This window comes from Trachypithecus francoisi, unplaced genomic scaffold (genome assembly GCF_009764315.1).
Source record: "Trachypithecus francoisi isolate TF-2019V2 unplaced genomic scaffold, Tfra_2.0 Lachesis_group4, whole genome shotgun sequence".
Lineage (NCBI taxonomy): Eukaryota > Metazoa > Chordata > Mammalia > Primates > Cercopithecidae > Trachypithecus > Trachypithecus francoisi.
In genome coordinates, this window is record NW_022681469.1 from 23,460,301 (window position 1) to 23,487,779 (window position 27,479).

The 27,479-nt window shown below is 37.7% G+C and overlaps 1 protein-coding gene across 6 annotated transcripts in view; it reads left to right on the forward strand.

Moving 5' to 3' along the window:
* CNOT4 (CCR4-NOT transcription complex subunit 4) overlaps positions 1-27,479 on the forward strand; it is a 157,099-nt gene that overhangs the window by 49,478 nt on the left and 80,142 nt on the right. For all 6 annotated transcript variants that reach the window (XM_033194736.1, XM_033194737.1, XM_033194738.1 and 3 more), the window contains exon 2: positions 23,697-23,963. In XM_033194736.1, the coding sequence (XP_033050627.1) occupies positions 23,790-23,963 (174 nt within the window). In that variant the 5' untranslated portion in view covers positions 23,697-23,789. The remainder of the gene's footprint in view (positions 1-23,696; positions 23,964-27,479) is intronic.

Sequence of the window (27,479 nt, forward strand, 5' to 3'; positions counted from 1 at the left end):
TTGCCATACTGCTTTCCACAATGGTTGAACTAATTTACATTTCCACCAGCAATGTAAGTGTTCCCTTTTCTTCATAACCTTGCCAGCATCTGTGTTGACTTTTTAATAATAGCCATTCTGATTGGTGTGAGATGATAGCTCATTGTGGTTTTGATTTGCATTTCTCTAATGATCAGTGATACTGAGGTTTTTTTTTTTTTCATATGCTTGTTGGTGGCATGTATGTCTTCTTTGAGAAGTGTCTGTTCGTATCCTTTGCCCACTTTTTAATGAGATTGTTTTTCTCTTGTAATTTTTTTTGTTCCTTATAGATGCTGGATATTAGACCTTTGTCAGATGCATAGTTTACAAATATTTTCTCCCATTCTGTAGGTTGTCTGTTTGTTCTGTTGATAGTTTCTTTTGCTGTGCAGAAGCTCTGAAGTTTAATTAGATCCTGCTTGTCAATTTTTGCTTTTGTTGCAATTGCTTTTGGTGTCTTTGTCATGAAATCTTTGCCAGTTCCTACATCCAGGATGGTATTTGCCTGGGTTGCCTTCCAGGGTTTTATAGTTTTGGGTTTTGCATTTAAGTCTTTAATCCATCTTGAGTTAGTTTTTGTGTATGGTGTAAGGAAGCGGTCCAGCATTGTTTTACCCAACTTCAAACTGTACTACAAGACTACAGTAACAAAAACAGTATGACACTGGTACAAAAACAGGCACATAGACCAATGGAACAGAATAGAGGGCCCAGAAATAAGGCTGCACATCTCCAGCCGTTTGTTCTTTGACAAAGCTGACAAAAACAAGTAATGGGGAAAAGATTGCCTAACCAATAAATGGTTCTGGGATAACTGACTAGCCACATGCAGAAGATTGAGAGTTATCACATTATTCAATCCCTTTAAAATATGTCACATTTTTAGAGTTTTAGAATGGGGAGGGATCTTAGAGGTTTATCTAATACAATCTCTTCATTTTACTGACCGAAGCTCAGGTCTATAGAAACCTATGACTTGACCAACTTCTCAAAACTAGTTATTTTAAGAATCCAAGACTGTAACCTAGATCTGCTATACACACCTTATTTTCTAATGCTTTCTAATTTGAATCTAATTGAAATACAGAATATGCTTAATATTTGCATGTTTAGACGTCTTCATTAGTAAGAAAATCTTCAGAAGCAATGGACAAAAGTGTAAGGAAGTATTAGGAAGGAATCGAGTTTCCTATGAGAGGAAGGGTCTTTGTGACATGCGGTTGATAACTCTCCTCCAGTCTTTTATTATTTCATTCCTTTCATCTCTTTTTTCTCTTGGAACTCCCTACCCCCTTCTCTCTTAGAGTGCAGATGGGATGACTGAAAAGTGAACCTTTTAGAGTAGACCAGAATAAGGAGATTGGATCAAGGGAGATGGGGGCAGAACTGGTGGGTTAATTACATTTTGTAACTTCCCAAGCTGGTTCTAATGTTCCAGTACAGTTACTAGAAACCAAAGGAACTAAAAACATAGATTTTTTTTTTAGAAGCACTCCACACTCCGCTGAAGTTGGTAATGTTATAAAAGTTGTAGAATTCTCTGTTAGTCTTCCAACCTACACCTGTGAAGTCTACTTTTATGTTTTCTCTTCTAAAAATTTTCCTTTTTTTTTTTTAGCTTTTCTTTATCCTTCTGTTCAAACTTTGCTTCAAGTGATTTTTTTTTTTTTTACGAGGGAATAGAAAATATAAAGTGAATATACTCTTAAGATGGATATTCTTTCTTTTGATAAATCTCTGGATTGTCGTGGTTCTTATCCTTGTTTAAAGAGAAAAGTTTGCTGAAGTGGTTAAAAATATTTTAATGGTTAAAAAAAGACAAAGTTAATTTTTATTTTTTTTTATTTATTTTTTTTGAGACGGAGTCTGGCTCTGTCGCCCAGGCTGGAGTGCAGTGGCCAGATCTCAGCTCATTGCAAGCTCCGCCTCCCGGGTTCACGCCATTCTCCTGCCTCAGCCTCCTGAGTAGCTGGAACTACAGGTGCCCGCCACCTCGCCCGGCTAGTTTTTTGTATTTTTTAGTAGAGACGGGGTTTCACCATGTTAGCCAGGATAGTCTCAATCTCCTGACCTCGTGATCCGCCCATCTCGGCCTCCCAAAGTGCTGGGATTACAGGCTTGAGCCACCGCGCCCGGCCCAAAGTTAATTTTTAATATTATTTTTATTATATTTGCTCTGCTTATTTCCTTTTTTAATTTAATTTTATTTTTTTGGGACCGGATCTCGCTCTGTCGCCCAGGCTGGAGTGCAGTGGTGCAATCTCAGCTCACTGCAGCCTCCACCTCCCAGGTTCAAGCAAGTCTCCCACCTTAGCCTCCTGAGTAGCTGGAATTACAGGGGTGCGCCACCATGCCTGGCTAATTTTTGCGTTTTTAATAGAGACGGGATTTTGCCATGTTGGCCAGGCTGGTGTTGAACTCCTGACCTCAGGTAATCCACCTGCCTCGGCCTCCCAAAGTGTTGGGATTATAGGTGTGAGCCACTGCGCCCGGTCTCTGCTTGTTATTTCCAAAGTTTAATAGGTAAAGCAGGGACAGGCTGTGAACTGAAATAAGGACAATTAGATGATGATATTTATTCCTGTAGCTGTGAGTCATTATGTAGCCACAGTTGGGTGTACAGGGCTTGTTAGGAGCAGCCTTTCAGGGAGTATCTTCTGAATATTTGATAAAAATAGTTGATAAGTTATGAACATTAGCAAAACCACTTATTGTAATAAGCATCTTTAAAATTGCTCATTTCTTTTTTGCACACTAGGCTTCATAAAAATTTAAATTATAAATTTTGATTAGTCTGTGGGGGTGAGAATTAAAAGAAGATACGTGAAATTTGTTTCTTAAATGTAGCTAAGAATCATTACACTAGACTTTTCAAAAAAATATAGTGACTGGCACACACCACCTAAAATTGTGGGGTAATTTTCTGCTTTCACAGATCTTTGTAGAATGTGATCTAAACCAGGTGTTGGCAAACTATGGGCAAACTATGCCCTACAGGCCCCATCCTATTCATGGACTGTTTTTTGTGAAGTCCATGAGCTAAAAATGGCTTTTACATTTTTACAGGTTTGTAAAAACAAAACAAAGAATATAGAACAGAGATCGTATGTGCCTACATAGCCTGAAATACCTACAATCTGGCCCTTGCAGAAAAAAATGTGTTGAATCCTGAAGGAAGCTCTACATGGTCACATAGAACCATTTCAGGCAATTCAGAATTACAGGCATAAGTTGCCTTATTGTGTACTGCTTTAATAAGTGCTTCATAGATACTTGCGTTTTTTTCGAATTGAAGGTTTGTGGCAACCCTTTGTCAAGCAAGTCTGTCAGTGGCATTTTTCAGCAGCATACACTCACTTCATGTTTTGGTGTCACATTTGGGTAATCTCACAATATTTAAAACTTTTTAGTGATTGTTATATCTGTCATGGTGATCTCTGGTCAGTGATCTTTGATGTTACTATTATAGCTGTTTTGAGATGCCAGGAACTGCACCTGTGTAAAATGACAAACTTAATTGATACATGTTGTGTGTGTTCTGACTGCTCTGCTGACTGGCTATTGCTGTTTCTCTCCCTCTGGGTCCTCCCTACTCCCTGAAACACAACAATATTGAAATTAGTTAATTTTCTAAGTGTTCAAATGAAGGAAAGAATCACACATCTCTCACTTTAAATCAAAAGCTAGAAATGATTAAGTTCAGTGAAGAAGGCATGTCAAAAGCCTCATGAGATAGGCCAAAAAGTAGGGCTTTTGCACCAAACAATTAGCCAAGTTCTGAATGCAAAGGAAAACTTGAGGGAAACTGAAAGTGCTGCTCCAGTGAACACATGAATGATAAGAAAGCGAGACAGCCTTGTTGTGGACATGGAGAAAGTCTGAGTCGTCTACCTAGAAGATGAAACCAGCCACATAATTTTCTTAATACCACAGCCTAATCCAGAGCAAAGCTCTAACTCACATCCAGAGCGAGGCTGTAACTCTCTTCCATTGTATGAAAGCTGAGAGAAGTGAGAAAGCTACAGAAGAAAAGTTTGAAGCTAACTGAGATTGGCTCATGATGTTTAAGGAAGAAAGTCATTTCCATAACATAAAAGTGCTAGGTGAAACAGCAAGTGCTGATGTAGAAACTGTAGTCATTTGTCCAGAAGATCTAGCTAAGATCATGGATGAAGATGGCTACACTAAACAGATTTTTCACTGTAGATGAAACAGCCTTCTAGGACTTTGATTATTAGAAAGGAGAAGTCAGTGCCTGGCTTCAAAGCTTCAAAGGGTAGGCTGACTCTTATTAGGGGTTAATGCAGCTGGAGACTTCAAGTTGAAGTCAGTGTTCATGGATTATTCTGAAAACCACAGGGCCTTTAGGAATTATGCTAAATCTACCCTGCCTATGCTCTGTAAATGGAACAACCATTTTATATAAGGGACTTGAGCTTCCTCTGATTTTTGTATCTATAGAAGGTGGGGAGGTCCTGGAACAAGTCCTCCAAGGATACCAAGAGATGATTATATTTCATGTTATATACCACAGCTTGTAAAAATACATCCTTAGAATAGAGAGAAACCATTTGCCTAATAGTCAAAAGATTTCTTCAGGGAGAAGTATAAGAGAAAAAGATTTGAAAGCGGTCTAGGATTTAGACTTATGGTCAATTGTGAGGTTTCCTTATTGGTTTAGATCAGAGCAGAGGTTGGTAAACTGCGTCCCACTGACGAAATCCTTCCTGTTGCTTGTTTTTGTGAGGCATGAGAGAATGGTAGAAAGCCTGACTGACAGCATATCTGTTTACAGCATGGTTTAGGGAATGTTAACCCACTGTTGAGACCTAGTGCTCAGAAAAAAAGATTCCTTTCAGGCTATCACTGTGCATTGCCCTGGTGACCTGAGAGCTTTGACGGAGATGTACAAGGAGATTAATGTTGTTTTCATGCCTGCTAACACAACATCTATTCTGCAGTCCATGGATCCAGGAGTAATTTTGAGTCTCACATAATCTTATTTAAGAAATAAAATGTTTATAAGGCTATAGTTACTGTAGATGGTGATTCCTCCAGTGGATCTGGGCAAAATAAATTGAAAACCTTCTGGAAAGGATTCATTCTAGAAGCCATTAGTAACATCCCTGATTGATGGGAGGAGGTCAAGATATCAACATTAGCAGGGGTTTGGAAGAAGTTGATTTCATCTCTCATGGATGACTTTGAGAGGTTTAAGACTTCAGTGTGGGAAGTAACTGCAGATATGGTAGAAATAGCAAGATAACTGGAATTAGAAGTGGAGCCTGAAGATGTGACTGAATTGCCGCAATCTTGTGATAAAATTTGAACAGATAAAGAGTTGGCTCTTAACAATGAGCAAAGAAAGTGGTTTTTGGAGATGGAACCTTCTCCTGAAGATGCTGTGAATATTGTTGAAATGACAACAAACGATTTAGAATATTTCATAAACTTATTTAACAAAGCAGTGCCAGGGTTCGAGAGGATTGCCTCCGATTTTGAAAGAGATTCTACTGTGGGTAAAATGCTGTCAAACAGTATTACATGCTACAGAGAAATCTTTCGTGAAAGTTTGGCAAACTTTATTGTTGTCTTATTTTAAGAAATTGCTACGGCTACTCCGTCTTTTGGCAGCCACCACCCTGATCAGTCAGCAGCCATCAACATCAAGGCAAGACCCTCCACCAGGAAAAAGACTGTGACTGTCTGAGGGCTCAGATGATCTTAGCATTTTTTTAACAGTATTTTTAAATTGGGGTGCATACATTGTTTTCTAGACATAATGCTGTTGCATATGCGATATACTACAGTATAAACATACCTTTAATATGCACCATGAAACCAAAAAATTTGTGTGACTTGCTTTATTGTGGTAATTGCAGGTGCCTGGAACTGAATCTACAATATCTTCGAGGTATGCCTGTATAGGTAAAATAATACAAATGAAGAAAATCAACACACATGGATTGTTTGTTACAATGTTGTTTACAGTAGTAAAAACTTCGAAACAAATGTTTAGTAACAGGAGACTGGTTAAATAAATTATGGGACATCTGTGTAGTAGAATATAATATTCACTGAAAGTCATAACCTATGATTTACACAAAGGAAAAATGTTGATTGCATTAAGAGTGGGGGAGACCAAATTCCAGAACTGTATGCAGTAAGATCCTTTACAGAACACACACACACACGCACATACATATGCTCTTGATATCTGTATAGTTAGAGAAAGCTTTTTATACTAGAGTGTGGAGTCCTGGGCGACTTAGATATTTTTTCTAATTGTTGCTTTTATTTCATTGCTAATTATTTTACAATGAAGTTAAATAATTTACTTTTGGGTATGGAAAAGTTAAATCTGAGTAGAGTTTTAAGTCACAAAGAGAACAGGTATTTTATGTAAAATAGTATTAGAAGCATGGAAACGCTATTGAAACTTACAAATTTTTGGAAAAATTAAAATAGAACTTATCTCAAAATCCTAGTAATTTATTATTATTAAAGTTTAAACAGGCTGAGCATGTAATAATGACATTTCTGTTAGTCGTCCAAAGGAAATAGTACTATTTTAAGGTATATCCCTTACAATGTGAGACACTGTGTATCGTAGAGAACACTTCTTTCCACAAAAGCATGCATTGGTGTTACTTTCAGATACAGATTTTGACTTAGCCAGATCATAAAATTAAGCCTCAAATAACATTTCTTCCTTCCATTTCTCTTTACCTTTGTCTTCCCTTCCCTTCCTTTCCTTTCACTGTGTATTACTGAAGTACAGTTAGATAATACTGACTTTTTACAAATGTATGCTCCCTGTTGTCTCCAACATCCAGTCTTCTTTCTCTTCTCTGTCTAGTATTTTGTGGTTTAATGTAAATGTGTTTCACATCTCATTAAATTTATTCCTTGATATTTGATGTTTTATTTGATGCTGTTTAAGTGTTATTACGATTTTACTTTGTTTCCATTGCATGTTGCTAGTATTTCGAAATACAGTGGATTTTTGTATATTGGTTTTATAGCCAGTGATCCTGCTAAATTAGTAGTTATAGTAGTTTTCTGTTATTTTGGGGTTTCTATGTACAAAATCATGTAATCTGCAAATAAAGACTAGTTTTACTTCTTTTCCCATCTTACACGGTAGTCCTCCCTTATCTATGGGTGATACGTTCCAAGACCCCCAGCGATTGCCGGAAACTGCAGATAGTACTGAACCCTGTGTATACAGTTGGCCTTCTGTATCTGTGGATTCATCTAGCCATGGATGGACAATTTTCGGGGCTGGGGCGGAGACAATAAAAAAATACAAATAAAAAACTACGTTACAGTAACTGTTTATATAGCATTTTCTGAGTATTATAAGTAATCTAGAGATGATTTAAAATAAATGGGAGGATTGCGTGTGTTAGGTGCAAATAGTAAATCATTTTATATAAGGGACTTGAGCTTCCTCTGATTTTTGTATCCATAGAAGGTGGGGAGGTCCTGGAACAAGTCCTCCAAGGATACTGACGGGTGATTATATTTCATGTTATATACCACAGCTTGTAAAAGTACATCCTTAGAATAGAGAGAAACCATTTGCCTAATATGTAGTCAAAAGATTTCTTCAGGGAGAAGTATAAGAGAAAAAAGATTGGAAAGAGGTCTAGGATTTAGACTTACGGTCAATTATGAGGTTTCCTTGTTGGTTTAGTCCAGAGCAGAGGTTGGTAAACTGCGTCCCACTGCAGAAATCCTTCCTGTTGCTTGTTTTTTTGAGGCATGAGAGAATGGTAGAAAAAATAATTTTAAAAAATCAGTATTTTGTAATATGAGAAAATTAAGTGAAATTTAGTTTTCAATGTCCATAGATAGTTTCATCGAAATACAGCCATGCTTACTCATTTGTGTATAGCCTGTGACTGCCTTTGCATTGAAGCAGTAGAGTTGAGTAATTTTAACAGTTTGAATGGCCAGTAAAGCATAAGATATTTACTGTTTTGCCCTTTAACAAAAATGTTTCCTAATCTCTAGATTCTCTTCTGTTTTCGTCAATGTTACATTTTTAAATGGGGGTTTTACTTTCTAAGATGGCAGTGGTGTAAGTGAGTTTCCATCCCACAGTTCAGTAAACAGAATATGCTGTTCTCAGATATTACACACTTATATGTTTTAGTCTTTTTTTTGTTTGTTTTTTTGAGACAGTCTTGCTCTGTTGCCCAGGCTGGAGTGCAGTGGCACAAAATCTTGGCTCACTGCAACTTCCACCTCACAGGTTCACCTCGTGCCTCAGCGTCCCAAATAGTTGGGACTACAGCCATGCACCACCACGCCCAGCTGATTTTTTGTTTTTAGTAGAGATGGGGTTTTACTATGTTGGCCAGGCTGGTCTTTAGCTCCTGGCCTCAAGTGATCCGCCCGCCTCAGCCTCCCAAAGTGCTAGGATTATAGGCCTGAGCCACAGTGCCTGGCCTTAGTCTTTTTTTTTTTTTAAACCTATGGGCTTAAATTTCCTGAAGTCATTTAAAGTATATATTTATTTAAATAGACCATTTTGGTTGCAAAATAAATAAATTCCTTTGTCCATAGTTGGATGCTAGACTTTTATTTTGAAATTGTTTTTAAAATGTGTATAGAATATATTTATGTGCACTTTCAAGATGAGTAAAATTAGCACCCATATATGTATTGACCATTATTTTCTATATTCAAAGCACAGCCTTTCAGTTGGTTGAATTGGTTGGCATTGCTATGTGAATTTAAAGCTTTTTTCCCCCCACATAGCTTTTTTTTAGGAGAACAAGATTTTGCTCTCTTTCCCAGGCTAGAGTGCAGTGGTATGATCCTAGGTCACTCCAGCCTTGAAATCCTTGGCTCAAGTGATCATCCCACCTCAGCCTCCCAGGTAGCTGGGACTACAGACACACACCACTCACCTGGCTATTATTTCTTTCTCTTCCTGTCCTGTACTGTCCTTTTTTTCACATGGGGCCTTGCTTTGTAGTCCAGGCTGGTCTCCTGGCTTCATGTAATCCTCCTGCCTCAGCCTCCCAAAGTGCTGGGATTATGAGTGTGAGCCACTGTGGCTGACCAATTTGTTTTCCACAATTGTAATGGACCTAGTGTTGTGTATCAGTGGTCCTTTATGTTTATAGAATGTTTTGTTTTATTTTATTTTATTTTATTTTGAGACATTGTCTCTCTGTCACACAGGCTGGAGTGAAGTGGCATGATCTCGGCTCACTACAACCTCCTCTTCCCCGGGTCAAGTGATTCTTGTGCCTCAGCACCCTGGGACTACAGGCATATGCCACCACACCCAGCTCATTATTGAACTTTTTGTAGAGATTGGAGTTTCACCACGTTGCCCAGGCTGGTGTCAAGTTCCTTTTTATTTTTACTTATTTACTTTTTTTATTTTTCTTTGAGACAGGCTTTTACTCCTGTCACCCAGGCTGGAGTGCATGATCTTGGCTCACTGCAACCTCCACTTCCCAGGCTCAAGTGATTCTCCTGCCTCAGCCTCCTGAGTAGCTGGGACCACAGGTGCACACCACCATGCCTGGCTAATTTTTTTTAAATTTGTTTATTTGTTTTTTATTTTTATAGAGATAGGGTTTCGCCATATTGCCCAGGCTTGTCTTGAAATCTGAGTTCAAGCGATCCACCTGCCTTGGCCTCCCAAAATGCTGGGATTACAGGCATGAGTTGCTGCTGTACCTGGCCTTGTTTTATTCTTGAAAACATTCTGACACATATGTTCTCTGTGAGACTTTCTATGGTAATAGTAATTTGGTTAACATTTTCTATTGGAAACAGGAATGAACTAGTTGTATGTGGACCAGTGGACACTTGACTGTACTATTTTAGTTTTATGGTGTAAAACGGTTACCATTCTAGGCTTTACTGAGTCATAACAGAAGTGAGGCACACATGGAGATTAGGGAGGAACAAGCATTAAAACATTAAATTTTTTCTTCCTTTTAAAGAAGAATTAATAGCTATATTTCTGTATTTTAGGCCCCTTAAAAGTATTTGTTATTTAGTTTTATCCTGGATGGCTGCATGGTAGCATATCTAGAAATCAAATATATATATGTATTTTTTAATAGAGATAGAGTTTTGCCATATTGCCCAGGCTGGTCTTGAACTCCTGGCCTCGCAAAGTGCTGGGATTACAGGCATGAGCTGCTGTATCAGCATATATATATGTATGTATCTATATATGTTATATATTTATATATGTTATATATTATATATAATATATATATAAAACAATTCCAGGAAAATACTCATACATAAGGTTGATTGTTTTACTTTTGTTTAAATTTTCAAAAATCGTTTTCTTTCATTTAAAAATCATTATTTACCCAGATACCTGTTATCTGCACTCCTTTATGAATTCTGTCTTACTGTACCCTTCCTCCATGTCCCCTTATGCCCTACCTAGACCCAAACACCGAAAGGGTGGACTTCCATATGAATCACTGCTTTCCATGAAGTGGAAGTACAGAAGTGGTGACAGGATGTTCCTGAATGAAGTTTGAGACAGGTACACTGAGAGCGAGCTCTTGGTGGGCAAGGAGCATAAGATCAGTAGCATGCCACCTTGGGTTAGAATTTAGGAGGTGGTAGAATCTAAGTGACTAGGTAACAGTTTGGCTAAAGAAGTGGTTGCATTTAACCAGGCTAATAAACGTGAGCTTAAAAGAAAAAAATTGACTGACTAAGACTGAGTCTTGCACCTCGTTTTCAGTTTAGTGTTTCTCCTTGGATTAATTTTTTCTGTTTTATCCGTTACTAGTGGTGTACTGTAAATTGATGTACAGAAGTATCTCTAAAAAGACTAATTTATGAGTCCAGACAGACTAGAAGGGTTTTAAGCTTATAATACCTGGATCCTTTCGTTTTAATTAGGTTTCTGGATAAGTCCTTACAAACTTTAAAGGTGTTATACCCTATCAGATGCTTTTTCCCCCAAATAAAACTTTTTTTTTTCAGTTGAAAATAAAATTGATATAGGCAATTCCTTTTCTTGACAACCTTCACAAATGTGGTAGAGAATTATTTAGGACACTAATTAGTCTCAGCTTTGATTTTTGTGCAGATTTGATTTTACCTATTAATAATACTTTCATTAGGCGTAGCCTTTAATTTCATAAACTCCTAGCCTCCTCCTGAGAGAGCATTAAATTAATAGGAAACATACTGATGCTAATCTCTAATTATACACTCAGAAGTTTTTCATCTCATCAATCACTCTATTGTCCCTTTTTGTTGTCCGTTATACTTAAAATTTCAACTAATTTAATACAGTTTTTCTCATTATAAATGTTCATTTCTAAAGATTGGAAAATAAAAGAAAGAAAACAAACTACCTCTAGCCCTCTACTCAGTGACAGACACTCTATTTTCTTTTCTTTTTCTTTTTTTGAGATGGAGTTTCGCTCTTGTTGCCCAGGCTGGAGTGCAGTGGTACGATCTCAGCTCACTGCAACCTCTGCCTCCCAGGTTCAAGCAGTTCTCCTGCCTCAGCCTCCTGAGTAGCTGGGATTACAAGTGCATGCCACCACACCTGGCTAATTTTTGTATTTTTAGTAGAAACAGGGTTTTGCCGTGTTGGCCAGGCTGGTCTCGATATCCTGACCTAAGGTGATCCACCTGCCTTGGCCTCCCAAAGTGCTGGGACAGGCATGAGCCACCATGCCTGTCCCTATTTTCTTGTATGTCCTTTGATACACTCTTTTATTACTATTCTTCTTTTAGAGACAGGTTCTCACTCTCACCCAGGCTAGGGTGTAGTGACGTGATCATAGCTCACTGCTGCCTTGAACTCCTGGGCTCAAGTGATCCTTCTGCCTCAGCCTCCACAGTAGCTGGCACTGCAGGTGTGCTCCACCGTGCCCAGCTATTTTTTGTACTAATAGGGTCTTGCTATGTTGCCCAGGCTGGTCTTGAACTCCTAGCCTCAGGTGATCCTCCGTCCTCAGCCTCCCAAAGTGCTGGGATTACAGCTGCAAGCCACTGCACCCAGCCTGAATCACTCTTTTATCCATCTCTCTGCCATACCCTATGTACAGTTTTGGGAGCATATAATACTTGCATATGTCTATGGTACAGTGTTGAATAAAATAGGCACAGTCTTTGCACTCAAAGGATTAAAAGTCTAAGACTCTTTAAAAAGTTATCTTTTAAAAATTAATTGCTATTATAGAAGAAATACATAGTCTTTTTGCGAAAGCACATAGATAAGGTTCAGGTTTCTGATTGCTCCCATTCCCTTCTTTATTTTCCTAAAGGTAATCACTATTACCAGTTTATATGTCATTTTTCCCCCTAAGGTTTTGCTTATCCTATATGTATGTAGAGAACATGTATGACTTCTTTTTTAGTGTAAAAACAGTTGGCTGGGTGTGGTAGCTCATGCCTGTAATTCCAGCACTTTGGTGGGGGGTCAAGGCAGGCAGATCACTTGAGTCCAGGAGTTTGAGACCAGCCTGTCCATCATGACGAAACCCTGTTTCTACTAAAAATACAAAAATTAGCCAGGTGTGGTGGTGCATGCCTGTAATCCCAGCTACTAGGGAATCTAAGGGATGAAAATCACTTGAATCTGGGAGGTGGAGGTTGCAATGAGCCAAGATCACACCATGCATTCCAGCCTGGGGTACAGAATGAGATTGTCTCAAACAAACGAACAAGACAAAACAAAACACAACTGTTACACAGTACCTACAATTAGTTTTCTTTTCATTCAGTATGTTAGTATGTCCAGATTTAGTTCTTTAAACTGCTTTATTTCATTTTATTGGTATACAGTAACTTAGCCTTTCCTATTGATAGACATTGGGAGTCCCAATTTTTTGCTATTGCAAAACATTCCTGCAATTGCTTGTACTCATACAGATGTGCAACTATTTCTCTAAGGCAGTCATACAGAGGTGGGGTTAGTAGAGATCATAGAGGATTATGTGATTACCCTTGAAATTTTACCATTCATGTTACTCTTTTTTTACCTTCTTTTTTTGGAGGGTCTTATTTTTCTTTTTGAGTCAGTCTCACTTTGTCACCCAGGCTGGAGTGCAGTGGCGTGATCTTAGCCCACTGCAACCTCTGCCTCCTGGATTCAAGTTATTCTTATGCCTCGACCTCCCGACCATTCATGTTACTCTTTTTTTTTTTTTTTTTTTGAGAGGGAGTCTCTCTCTCTTGCCCAGGCTGGAGTGCAGTGGCCCGATCTCCGCTCACTACAAGCTCCGCCTCCCGGGTTCCCGCCATTCTCCTGCCTCAGCCTTCCGAGTAGCTGGGACTACAGGCGCCCGCCACCACGCCCGGCTAATTTTTTGTATTTTTAGTAGAGATGGGGTTTCACCAAGTTAGCCAGGATGGTCTTGGTCTCCTGACCTCGTGATCCGCTCACCTTGACCTCCCCAAGTGCTGGGATTACAGGCGTGAGCCACTGCGCCCGGCCTCATGGTACTCTTAAAGTTGGACCTTAGAGCAGTTTATCTTATGTCACTCCCCTCCTAACAGACATTTTATCCTTTTTAAATCTATCAAATTAGACATTGTTGTTATTTTATAGAGAAATGTGTGTTTCAGTTTACCCACATTTTTACCACATCTTTCTTTACCATCCCTTCAATTTCTGACTGTGGCTGGGCACAGCGGCTCACGCCTGTAATCACAGCACTTGAGGAGGCTGAGTCAGGCGGATCACTTGAGACCAGGAGTTTGAGAACAGCCTGTTCAACATGGTGAAACCCCGTCTCTACCAAAAATACAAAAATTAGCTGGGTGTGGTGGTGTGTACCTGTAATCCCAGCTACTTGGGAGGCTGAGGCAGGAGAATCCCTTGAACCCAGGAGGCCGAGGTTGCAGTGAGCCAAGATCATGCCACTGCACTCCAGCCTGGGCAAAAAGAGTGAGACCCTTCCACAAACAAACAAACAGAAAAAAACAATTTCTGACTGTCCTCCTGGATCATTTTCCTCCTTCTTAAAAAACATCTTCAGTAGTTTCATTAGTGGAAGCCTTTTACTGGTAAATTGCCTGTTTTTATTTAATTTTTAATTTAGCCTCATTTCTCTTTTTGAGTCAGGGTCTTACTATGTTGCCCAGGCTGGCCTTGAACTCCTAGGCTTAAGTGATTCTTCTGCCTCAGTTTCCCAAGTAGCTGAGATTGCACGTGTTGGCCACTGTGCCTGACTATTTTTAGCTGTTTATCATGAAAGTTTTTAAGCATACATGAAAGTAGAACAAATCTTATGATGAAATCCAGTATTTCCATTCCTCAGTTTCCTGTTATTGGTATTTTATCATTTGATGTTTAAAGAGGGGTCTCTTTACTTCTCTGTGCCTTCTTTCCTGCTGGAATATCCTATCATGAAGTCTGTAAATACTTCAGAATGTGTCTCCTAGAGAAGAGGTTAAAAAAAAAAAACCCACAATATTCTCATTCCTAATGAAATTAGCACTAATTCCTTAACATTGTCTAACACCCAGTCCACATCAAAGTCTTTTCAGTTGTCTTTAAAATGTCTTTTTATAATTTTACTCTCATTTTTCAGGGTTGTTATTTCCTAGGTGCACTCAGTTGTAGGTTGACAGTAATTTTCTCTTCATATCTTGAAGATACATCATTGCCTTCTGGCTTCCTTGCTGTTACTTGCTGTTACTCTGATGATCATTCCATTGGGTGAAGGGTTCTTTCTTTATGGCTTCTTTTATGGTTCTTGTTGTCTAGTGTTCTGCAATTTTACCACTTTGTGTCTGGATGTGGGCTTATTGATCCCACTTGGGTATATTGTACTTTCTGGGTCTAGGGATTACTTTTAACCAATTCTTGGAAATTTGCAACTAGTATCTCTTTCTTTTAAAACTTTGAAAAAGGAAATATACATATATTCAGAAACATGTAAAACGTGTACAGTTTCATTATAAAGTGGATATCTTTGTAGACTCTTCTGAGGTCAAAAGCAGAATATTTCACGTACCTCAGAATCCTCCTCCTCCCATATACCCCTTGCCATTTGAAATCCTCTCCCTTTCCTTAGAGGCACTCACTATCATGACTTTTATTACCTTTATGTGCATCCCTAAAATATAGATTCCTTTGTTGAAATTTACATGACCAGCATCGTATACTTTGTCTTGCTGTTTTTGCTCAAATTGTGTTTGTGAGATTCATCTGTGTTGTTACCTGTAGTTCTTCATTTTTATATAGTCGTTATTACTTAAGATAGTTTTTCTTTCCCTTTCCCTCTCTCTCCCGTCTGTTTACTACTCCCATTCATGTGCTTAATGATGTTTCATATTTCTCTGAGGCTTTGTATTTTTTTCACTCTTTTTTTCTCCTCTCTATTCTTTGGATTGCATCATCTCTATCAGTCTGTCTTCAAGTTTGCCAGTTCTTTTTTGTGCCAATTCAAATGTACTTTTGAGCTCCTCTAGTGATTTTTTCTAGTCAGTGTTCAACTCCAGAATTTCCGTTAGGTTCTTTTTAATAATGTTTTTTTATCGATATTGTCTATTTGTTGTGATACTGTCATTATACCTTCCTTCTGCAGTTATGGTATCCTTTAGTTCTTTTGACATATTTATAATGGCTTTTTGAAGTCAGTTAAATCCATCCTCTGGTTGTTCTTGCAGGTAGTGTCTTTTGTCTTTATTTTTCTCTGGTATATGGGTTATACTTTCCTGTTTCTTTGTTTCTTTCTTTTTTTTTTTTTTTTTTGAGACGGAATTGCTCTGTCTCCTGGGTTCAAGGAGTTCTCCTGCCTCAGCCTCCGTAGTAGCTGGGATTACAGGCGCATGCCACCACTCCTGGCTGATTTTTTGTATTTTTAGTAGAGATGGAGTTTGACCATGTTTACCAGGCTGGTCTCGAACTCCTGACCTCGTGATCTGCTCACCTCAGCCTCCCAAAGTGCTGGGATTACAGGCGTGAGCCACTGTGCTCAGCACTTTCCTATTTCTTTACATGGCTTGTAATTTTATGTTGGAAACTGAACATCTTGTATAACATTGCAGCAACTCTTGGTACTGATCTTTCAACCCCCTGCTCGTTTCCAGGGCTTGTTACAATTATTTGCTTATTTGTTTAGTGACTTCTCTTTCCCTATTTTAGTGACTTCTGTTTCCCCCTTGCAGTGTTTAAGCCTGTGGTGTTGCTCCTTAGGGGCACAGACTTGTGTATGCCCTCATGGCACCTGGCAGTGTTGGACTGACAGTGTTTGGCAGAGCTTTCTTGTTTCTTTTTCTGACCACACCCAGCTTTTTATCTCCACTGATTTCTGGCTGCTCTGCTGTCTTTAACAATACCCTAGGACATAAATTGCTTCTTAGCCAGATCCAAACAACTCTCGAGGTCATTGCACATATGATTTGTTCAGACCCAGCGGGGTGCATCCCAGCTGTCTTATTCCCTGGTTCTCACCTGCAAACTAGCTGGCCTACAGTTTAGCCTGTATTTTGAATCTCTTCCAAAATGCCTTTCACTCAACCTTGGGTTTGATATTGCCTTTAGGCTTGAACATCACACTCTTGCACACAAAGTCACTTCCTTTGGGAAAAGATTCCCACCTATCTCTGGGAACATGTTAAATTATATGAGATGCTTTGTATGCTGCTTTTGATTTAAATCTTAGAAAAGTAAAATACAGATATTTTACTACATAAATAGCAAAGCGATAGAGAGGTAGAAAACAGTCCTACATAGTTGATTTTTCTGTATAACGGCAGTTTAACCTTTAATGAGAGAGGCTTTTAAAAGTTGTTAGTTAGGTAGATAGATTTCTAAAACATAAGTAAGCTTTTCTTGCTTCCTAAAGGTAATACAGTCCTGAGTTCTATAGTATATGAATATTCATGGTAGATATATGTTGGTACTTTGGCACTTAATTTAAAAGGGGAAATTAAGTATTAGTGCTGATATTTAAACTTTTTCACTTAGCACACTGTTCATAGCTACTGTTTAGTCTGTTTTTTGTCTTTGTGTAGTTTATGCAAATAACATGCTTTGTGAAATGTATCTAACAGAAACAATGGACAACATAAAGTGCTGTTTCTTATTTTCAAAGGTTGTCATTTACAACAGACATATAACAAATAATTTATTCTTTTACGTATTCATCAAATGTGTGAATGCTTAGTATTTACTGGAAGCCATGTTGTAGCTGTGTGGTATACTGTCATAAATGTGATGTACCAGGTAATTTCTGCCCTCCTAAAGTTTCCATTTTAGTGGGAACAGACTAATTAGAAAAATATATAGTTTATAATTTTATGTATATATTGCATGTATGTTTTTTTTTTTCTTTGAGACAGAGTCTCGCTCTGTCGCCCATGCTGGAGTGCAGCGGTGCAATCTTGGCTCACTGCAACCTCCGCCTCCCGGGTTCACGCCATTCTCCTGCCTCAGCCTCCTGTGTAGCTGGGACTACAGGCGCCTGCCACCATGCTTGGCTAATTTTTTTGTTTTGTTTTGTATTTTTTAGTAGAGACGGAGTTTCACTATGTTGGCCAGGATGGTCTCGATCTCCTGACCTCATGATCTACCCACCTCAGCCTCCCAAAGTGCTGGGATTACAGGCATTAGCCACCGCACCCAGCCATATTTTTCTTTTTTTGACTTTTTTATTGTGGCAAAATATATGGAACATAAACATTTACCATTTTAACCATTTTCAAATGTGCAGTTCAGTGGCATTAAGTACATTCACTTTGCTGTATAACCATCACCACTGTTTCCAGAAATTTTTTCAGCATCTCAAACGGAAACTCTGTACAATTAAGTAATAACTCCCCATTCTTCTCCCCCAGCCCCCTAGTAACCTTGATTCCACTTTCTGTACTTTGAATTTGTCTATTCTAGATACCTCATAAAAGTGAGATCAGGCTGGTCATGGTGGCTCATGCCTGTAATCCCAGCACTTTGGGAGCCCGAGGTGGGAGGATCACTTGAGCCCAGAGTGCAAGACCAGCCTTTACAACACAGGGAGACCCCATCTATATAGATATTTAAAAAATTAGCTGGGTGTAGTGGCACACGCCTGTGGTTCCAGCTACTCAGGTGGCTGGGGTGGGAGGATTTGCTTTATAAAGCTCAGAATTTTGAGGCAAGGCTGCAGTGAGCTATGATCCACTCACTGCACTGTAACTTGGGTGACAGAGTGAGACCCTGTCTCAAAAACTAGAAACCAAAAGTGAAAACATAAAATATTTGTCTTCTTGTTACTGGCTTACTTCACTTAAAGCATAGTGTTTTCAGGGTTCATTTATGTTGTAGCATGTATCAGAATTTGATTCCTTTTATGACTGAATATATTCTAATATTCCATGGTATAGAGATACCACATTTTGTGCATCCCTCCATTGATGGACACTTGAATTACTTCCCATTTTTTGGCTGTTGTCAAGAATACTGTTAGGAACACTGGTGCACAAGTATCTGTTCAAGTCCTTTCAGTTCTTTTAGTATACACCTAGGAGTGAAATTGCTGGGTCATATGCTAATTCTAAGTTTAGCAACCAGCAAACTATTTTCTGTATTGGCTGTACTACCTTACATTCTCGTGTATTATTATTGTTTTTTGAAACAGGGTTTCACTGTGTCGCCTAGGCAGGAGCACAGCAGTGCCACATCATGGCTCACTGCAGCCTCTCCCTCCTGGCTCAGGTGATCCTCCCACCTCGGCCTCCTGAGTAGCTAAGACTACAGGTGTGCACTACCGTGCCTGGCGAATTTTTGTAGAGATGGGGTTTCATCATGTTGCCCAGGCTGGTCTTGAACCCCTGGGCTCAATTGATCTTCCTGCCTCAGCCTCCCAAAGTGCTAAGACTGTGAGTGTGAGCCATTGCATCCAATGTACTTACTTTTGTGTATTCTTATACATATCTTTTGAACAGGACCCTAAACACAAAACCATGTATACAGCGACACTTTATAAGTGATAAGACACTTTCAAACATAATTTTGAGTGTGTGATTTTATTTTGTGTACTTACTGCACGGTATGAGATTTTTGGTGATGCAGGAGCATTATTACACATGTCAGAGTTACTAGTTACAGTTGATGTAGAGAAGAAGAACTCAAGTAACAGGGTAAAAATTTGCCATAGAATTTAACTTTTTAAAAAGTAATGTTGTTTTATTCTTTGGGCATTTGCACTCTACTCTCAAGTGTACATAGCTCCAACATCAGTAATCATGACTTCTGTCTTACCATGTTGGAAAGGGCATGAGTTTTAAAGTTGGGTCCTATTTTTGAATTGTATCTTTAACACTCTAGCTTCAGTTTCATATTTTATAAATGGTTTAGTGTGTTCTTGTGAGGATTGGATCGTGTATATGAAATGGGTTCTTTTTTTGTTTGTTTATTTTGCGACAGGGTCTTGCCCTGTTGCCTAGGCTGGAGTGCAGTGGCGTGATCTAGGCTCACTGCAACCTCTGCCTCCTGTGTTCAAGCGATTCTCCTTTTTCAGCCTCCCAAGTAGCTGGGATTACAGGCATGCACCACCATGCGCGGGTAATTTTTTTGTATTTTTAGTAGAGACAGGGTTTCACCATGTTGACCAGGCTAGTCTCGAACTCCTGACCTCAGGTGATGTGCCCACCTTGGCCTCCCAAAGTGCTGGGATTACAGGCATGAGCTACTGCGCCGGCCTTTTTAGTTTTAATTTTAATATTAGTTGTCTGGCTTATGAAGGAAAATTATTCTCTAAATGAAAATTTGGGCAAGGGTATTTTGGAGAGTCAATTTCAAAGCTTATTTTAAAAACTGAGTTCAGAAGGGTACTATAATACATTTAGGAAATTGCTCTATACTTGAAATTCCCTAAAAGTTTGTGTTTCTTCATTGTTCAGATGAGTACATCAAATTCTAGAGCTTTTGAATTTCTTATCCAAGATCATATAGTTACTTTGTGAAAGAGATGACCTTGTATTGCAGTGTTCTACCACATCAGACTACCCTCCTCCTACCTTTTACCATTTATGAGGTTACTTTTGGTAGCCGGCTTCTGTGGCTTCTCTCCATGGTGCTAGAAGTGCACAAATATACTTACTTTTGTGTTAACTATCTAAAGGATTTCTTGCTCCTTTGACCCTTTTTGTTCCTCTAAACCTCCCCCTAAACCGAAAGATACATACTCTTGTAAACTTTTTTAAAATTAAAAAGCAGATAGAAACAATCAAAAAGCAAAACCTCAGTATATCATTTTTTATTTATAGTAATTTACCTTCTAGAAAGCTTTTCTGTTCATAAGCCCCAATGTATTGTTTCCTTCCCAACATTCCATAAATTACTTCACTAAAACGCTAATAACCTGTAGTTAAATAAATGATATCTTAGAATCAAAGGTATTAGAAGTGTAGATAGCACCCTTTGATTATTTCAGTTTACTTTTCTGTTATTGGAACCTATATTTGAGTCTGTGTTTGCTACAGGTACAGTTTTGGGATGTTTAAAGTTGGAGGACCTATTAGAAGTCAGCTTTAAACTCCTAACTATATATATGCTGAAAAGTGATAGTGGCAAATCTGGGCATTTCTTTTTTTTTTTTTTTAATTTTGTTTTGAAATATAGATTCACAAGAAGACACTATTTCATTGTATTTTTCTTCTAATTATTAGCAAAAGTGAGAAGTAATTTAATTTTTCTAAAGGAAATGAAAACAATTTTCCTCTTTTTTTAAAGGGCCATTTGAATTGTGAAAAAAAATACATTTTTTGCAGCAATTTAGATAATATGGATTTTTCTTTAAAAAATTAGTAGTCTCCTAACTCCATTTTGTCTTTTGTGAAATAACATTTTGGTGTCTAAACCTCCATATGTTTATTTTCTTAGTGAAATAAATTAAATATATACACATACAGGGTTTGTATATTTATATGAAAGTAATTGTATATTCATACTTGCTGTTCTTTAAAAAGTATAACTGGAATAGACATTCTGATCAACATACCTTATATCATAATTACTTAATGATTTTCCCATTAATGGACAGTATACTGTTTGCAGCTTTCTACCCCCCTCCTTTGTTTTTTTTTTTTTTTGAGACAGAGTCTTGCTCTGTCACCAGGCTGGAATGCAGTGGCACAATCTCGGCTTACTGCCACCTCCGCCTCCTGGGTTCAAGCAGTTCTCTTGCTTCAGCCTCCCAAGTGGCGGGGAATACAGGCATGTGCCACCATGCCCAGCTAATTTTTGTATTTTTAGTAGAGGTGGGGTTTCACCATGTTGGCCAGGATGGTCTCGATCTCTTGACCTTGTGATTCACCTGCATCGGCCTCCCAAAGTGCTGGGATTACAGGTGTGAGGCACCGCACCTGGCCTGCAGTTTTCTACACTATTTATGTAGGATTGATTCTTAGTTAGGAGGTGGTATAAGGGAGTGGTTAAGAGCACAGATTATCTAGGGCTAAAACTTCGTAGAAGGAATCCAGGCTGTACTAATAAGTGTGTAACTTAAGGCAAAGTAATGTGTTCCCATTTCCTCTTTTGAAAGAGGGACTAGATCATTGATCCTCTCAACTTCTCTACTTTGGGTAAAAACTAACTTCTTTGACAGGCTAATGGGGTTAAAAAAAAAAAAAAAAAAGAAGTTACCTGGCTGTTAACTAAAGAGATTGATCATTTTTTTCATGTATTTTAATCACTTGTAATTTTTCTGTGGACTACTTACCGTTTTCTTGTCTCTTTTTTTTTTTAACTTGTCTTTGTCTTACTGCTTTGTAGGATTTCTTTATACATTCTGAACATTAGCTTTTCTTTATATGTAGCAAACGTATCTTTTACTCTGATGCTTGTCTTCAATTTTATTTATGTTTTCTTCTTTCCATGTTGCTAAGTTGATTAATTGATTGTCTCCTTTTATGACTTGTGAATTTTTGTTTTGCTTACAAAGGCCTTCTGTATTCCAAGATTTAAAAAAAAAAAAAAAATCCTGTTTTTTTTTCTTTAACACTTCAATAATTTATTGATCACTAGATCATTTGGGATTTTTTTAAATTGCAGTATTAAATTATATACTATTTTTTCTTCAAATGGATAGCCCAGAGTCCCATCACTGTTTATGAAATGGTCCAGCCTTCCCATCTTGAGTTATACATTTTATCAAATATTAAAATCTCATAAATTCATGAGTCTGTTTCTAGATTTTTCTAATTTTGAGACAGGGTCTCACTCTGTCACCCATGCTGGAGTGCGGTGGCACAGTTATAGCTCACTGCAACCTTGAACTCTTGGGCTCAAGTGATCCTCAAATATTACATTTTATCAAATATTAAAATCTCATAAATTCATGAGTCTGTTTCTAGATTTTTCTAATTTTGAGACAGGGTCTCACTCTGTCACCCATGCTGGAGTGCGGTGGCACAGTTATAGCTCACTGCAACCTTGAACTCTTGGGCTCAAGTGATCCTCCTGCCCCAAGCCTCCCAAGTAGCTAGGATTACAGGTGTGCACCACCATGCCCAGCTAATTTTAAAATTTGTTATAGACATGGGTGCTTTGCTATGTTGTGCTGGTCTTGAACTCCTAGCTGGAGTTGAACTCCTGGCCTCAAGTGATCCTCCTGCCTTGGGCTCTCCAAGTGCTGGGATTACAGTCATGAGCCACTGTACCCAGCTATATCTAGATTGTTTAGTTTCTTTGCTCTTTTGTCTATTTTTATACTAATAGGAAATTATTTAAATTACTGTAGCTTTATAGTATAATTTAGTATGTGATAGGGCAAATTCCCACGTTTTCCCCCAGAAGCTTCAAAATGATTCTCATGCATTTATTCTTGTATGTAACCTTTAGGATCAGTTTGTCCAATTATGTGAAAGATTACCACCATGATTTTGGTGAGATTACTATAGAATTATAGATTAGTTTGCAGGCTATCAGATTTTTAACTTAAAATAGTGATTTCAACCTAACCTTTTAATATAACAGTGACTTTAGCCTAAACTGTTACCTGAAAATTTAAAACTCCCCATAATCTAAAAAGTTATGTTTTTTAACTTTTCAAAAAGTATTTGTGATATGAAGGTCTATTTGTTCCCTTCTTTCTTCCTGTTTCTTGTAGGCTTTTTGTAGTATTACCATAGGAATACTTTTGTTTAACACATGTTTTTCAGAAGTTTTCATTGGCGTATTATTACGTAATTAGTTGTATAGTTATGGTCTATGGTTCTATGGCATCCTAGTTTTTCTGAGTTTTAACCTATGTTTTCTGTGTCAAGAGTTTGATGTTAACATGTAACTGTAGATGATTGAAGTCTCTTGTTTTCATTTGATCCGTTTTATAAGTTGTGACAAACTTCAGAATAGTGTAAGAGTCTTCTAGTTACGTCGCAATATTACTAGGTTTTAGGTCAAAGATGAGACAGTTAAGAGTGCAATTTTACCTTATTTATTTCCCTAAAATTTGTTACGATTAGTGCTGTAGGCTAGTACTAAATGTTTTATCGAGAAAAAAAGGAAGTTCTTTTATATTTACGTTGAATCCAAAATATTAATGATGCCAGGCCTTTTGTTTTGGTCTTCAAAAATTTTCAGAAATCCATTCTGAAAGCCATTTCAGGTTGATAACAGTAGTTGCTCAGTCAGTTTTTTCAACCTTTTTAACAGTGTGACTCTTAATTGTTGACTGTGCCATTTTTCCAGTAGTAAACAATGTATTTTGTTTCTTCTCATGCAGGTCGTCAGAGTCCTTACATTTTAGCTTTCAGTGCTCAACTTCCTTCTCCCTTAAATTATTATAAACTTTTGCTGCTGTTTAATAAACGTGAAGATGTCTCGCAGTCCTGATGCGAAGGAAGACCCTGTGGAGTGCCCTCTTTGCATGGAGCCCTTGGAGATAGATGATATCAACTTTTTCCCTTGCACCTGTGGCTACCAGATTTGCCGATTTTGTTGGCATCGAATTCGCACTGATGAAAATGGGCTTTGTCCTGCATGTAGAAAGGTAAATACTTCAAAATAACTTCACAGTGATTTGTTTTAATTGTATAGTTTTTCCTGCCATGTATATGAGCAAGTGAATTTAAAAGACTGTGCAAACTTCACCTGATTATCTTATTTTATCATGTATATTATTTTAAGACATAATAAGGTGGAAAGAACACTGCACTGTGAGTCAGGGCCATGTCTTGGCTTTGTTTACTAGCTGTATGATCTTTGTAAAGTCATGTAACCTCTCTGATTGGCCTTTAGTTTGTTGTTTTTATCTGAGGAGAAAGACATGGTCAGGGATGCTTACTGCTTAAGAAAATTAAGAATAAGGCCGGGCGCGGTGGCTCAAGCCTGTAATCCCAGCACTTGGGAGGCCGAGGCGGGTGGATCACGAGGTCAGGAGATCGAGACCCTCCTGGCTAACACGGTGAAACCCCGTCTCTACTAAAAATACAAAAAACTAGCCGGGCGAGGTGGCGGGCGCCTGTAGTCCCAGCTATTCGGAGGCTGAGGCGGGAGAATGGCGGGAACCCGGGAGGCGGAGCTTGCAGTGAGCTGAGATCGCGCCACTGCACTCCAGCCTGGGCGACACAGCGAAACTCCGTCTCAAAAAAAAAAAAGAAAATTAAGAATAGAGAGGTAATGGATTTGGATAGGGTTGCATGAAATTAGAAAAACATGTTATATTACATGTGGGAGGAAATTCACTTCAGTTTTCTAGTACAAAATAGGAGAGAAGATGTTTACTAAAGAGGGTTAAAATGACAGAGAAATCCTGGTTCAGAAGATAATAATTGCTCATTTCTTGAGCCCTTACAGCAATTTTAGGCTGGTATTGATATTCCCATTCTACACTCAAGGAAACAGGAGCTTAGAGAACTTGTCCAGAGTCATCAGCTTGTGAGTAGTAGGTAGGAGGTTTAGAATTCAAATATGTCTTTTGAGTCTATATAGTCTGTTCTGAACTATTGTATTATTGAAAAGCCCCTCCTAACTCTAAAAATCTATTATTTTTAATATTCTGTGAGTTTTATTGTTTTGATAAGCCCCAGCAACACAATTACAGTATAGTGAATTAACTACCAGGATAGGGAGGACTGCTGCATTTGTATTTTGAAGGACTTTATTTGTGACCTTAGGGATTAATGCAAATATCTGCCACTTTATTATGGAATTTGCCTTTTCTTTAATGTTTGTGTAATTTAAACTTTATTTTCTGGTTACCCATTTCAAAGACCTCTTGTGTTCTGTCAAATTTTGAGAAAGCTGAAATGTGCTTTAGATATCTAAAATTTAAAAAGTAATCTACCTCTCAGTTTTCTTATCTGAGAATTTGTAGTAAATCTCAGAAGGCGGTGCATTGTTTATTTATCATTAGATTTTAAAAATCCAGTGGGTATGTATATGTATTATAGGAATAAAAAGTTAGGTCTATTTCAATGTTAATGTAGTTTATACATTTATATAGTTATATATTATATATATGACATATATAATGTGTGTATATAATTTGTATATATAATATTTCACATAGTTAATATAGTTTAAGAAATGTGAATGGAAAGGTAAATGAAAACCCTAACATTAGCTTTGGGCAAAATCTATATAATTTTTGTTTATGAATTTTAAACATTTATATTTTAGAAATTGGTTCCCAGTCATTCCATAAGAAGACAATCATATTGAACTATTTCATCAGAAGTAATGACGTTCAGGATTGCCCAAGACTCTAAGGATTGTAAATTTGTTGGCTTCATGTTGTTTATCTTTTTCTTTTCTTTTTTTCCCCCTTTGGGATGTTACGAAGTCACCTTAAAAGGACCAGTTATTAAATTGTCATTAGAGAAAAATAAGTTATTTGGGGAAATTACAAAGAAAATCATTTCAGTCTTAAGAGATTACCTAAAATTACTTCAAGTCTTTAGAAAGTTAAAAAAAAAAAAAAAAAGAAGATTTTAAAGGTAAAAGTATAACTTTTACCTTTACCGAAAGTTACCAGTATAACTTTAGCAACGCTTGATATGAATAAAAGTGTATCCTGGGAATACCAGAAAGTGTGAGGAATCTCTGAAAGACAAGAAGGACGTTGGAAACAATTTCAAGGAGGAAGCATTAGATCAGCTCAAGAGAAAACTGCTTTAAAAAAAAAAAAAAAGGAATGGCAGTGCCTCACGATCCTAGGAAACATATCAGTGTAGTTGGTCGAGTATGGTCTCAGAGCAGCCTTATGGGCCTACCCCCTTTTTTGTACCATGTAGCAGAGACAGATGCCCTCTAATTAAAACAGTGATTATAAATTTGAATCAGAGCCTTAAGGTTAATAGAAGCATTCTGGAGGAACTAGGAGCTTCTGTGCCTAGCAGATTACCTGTCCAGCAATACGTCTTTGCTACAGTCACAAAGGAGAATCTTGCAGTAGACAGAAATAGCATTTATAGGCAGATTACCAGGATTCTCACATGTAAAGATGTGCAAAAGCAAAGAACACAGATTTGAGGAAAACCAACATCATGAAAGAGAAGCACAAAAATCAGTAAATAGAAGATCCTAACACAGGAAACAAAACAGAAAGACATTTAAAACTATCATTGGTACCTTTCAGAAAGGAAAAAGAGAATGGCATATTCATGTAGAAAGACTATTTTTCCTTATGAAAAGAACCAATTAGAGAGATCTTGAAAAATCTTATAGATGGCCTGAAAAGCAAAATGGACACATTTCAAGAGCAGATTGGTAAATTGGAAGCTTGTGCTGAGTGGGTTTTTATTGAAGAATATAATACAACGAGAGAAAAAATTGAAAGCATGAAAGAAAAGCAACATAGATCCACAGGTTCTAATCTCTGCTGAGAGCAGTCTCAGAGGAGTGAACTAAAAATGAATAGGAAGAAATAATCAAAGAACTAATAGACGAAAATTCCTCTTAGATTAGAAAGACCCTGTGAGTGTGAAGCAAGATGACTGAAAAAGATCAGTATCTGTTTATATAATTGTGAAATTTTAGAACATCTAGAATAAAGGGAAAACTCTAAAAGCTTGTGAGAGATAATATTTAGAATACAAAAGAACAAGGCTAAAATTAATACCAGTATTTTCATTTTACAATTATAGAAAATAAACTAATTGATACATTTATTTTCCCAAATTTTGAGGGAATGTAACTTTGAAAGGAGAGCTCTCAATTTTATTAATGTGTAAAGGCATAATAAAACATTTTCACACATGCAAAGATTCATGAACTTTATTATTCATGAACCACTATACAAACAAATGGAGAGTTGAGGATGACTGCAAGGTTTTGACTGAACACCTGGAAGTAAAGAATGGCCATGAACTGAAATGGGGAGGACTTCACCAGGAATAGGTATTTGAGAAGATCAGAAACTCAGTTTTAGACGTGTTAAGTATGAGATTCCTCTTAGAAATCTAAGTGGAGGTATTGCGTAGACAGGTGAATGAATGTACATTTCAGGATTTCAGGTAAGATTCTGGTATGGAGATAAAGATTTGGGGGTCAGTTAGCATATGGT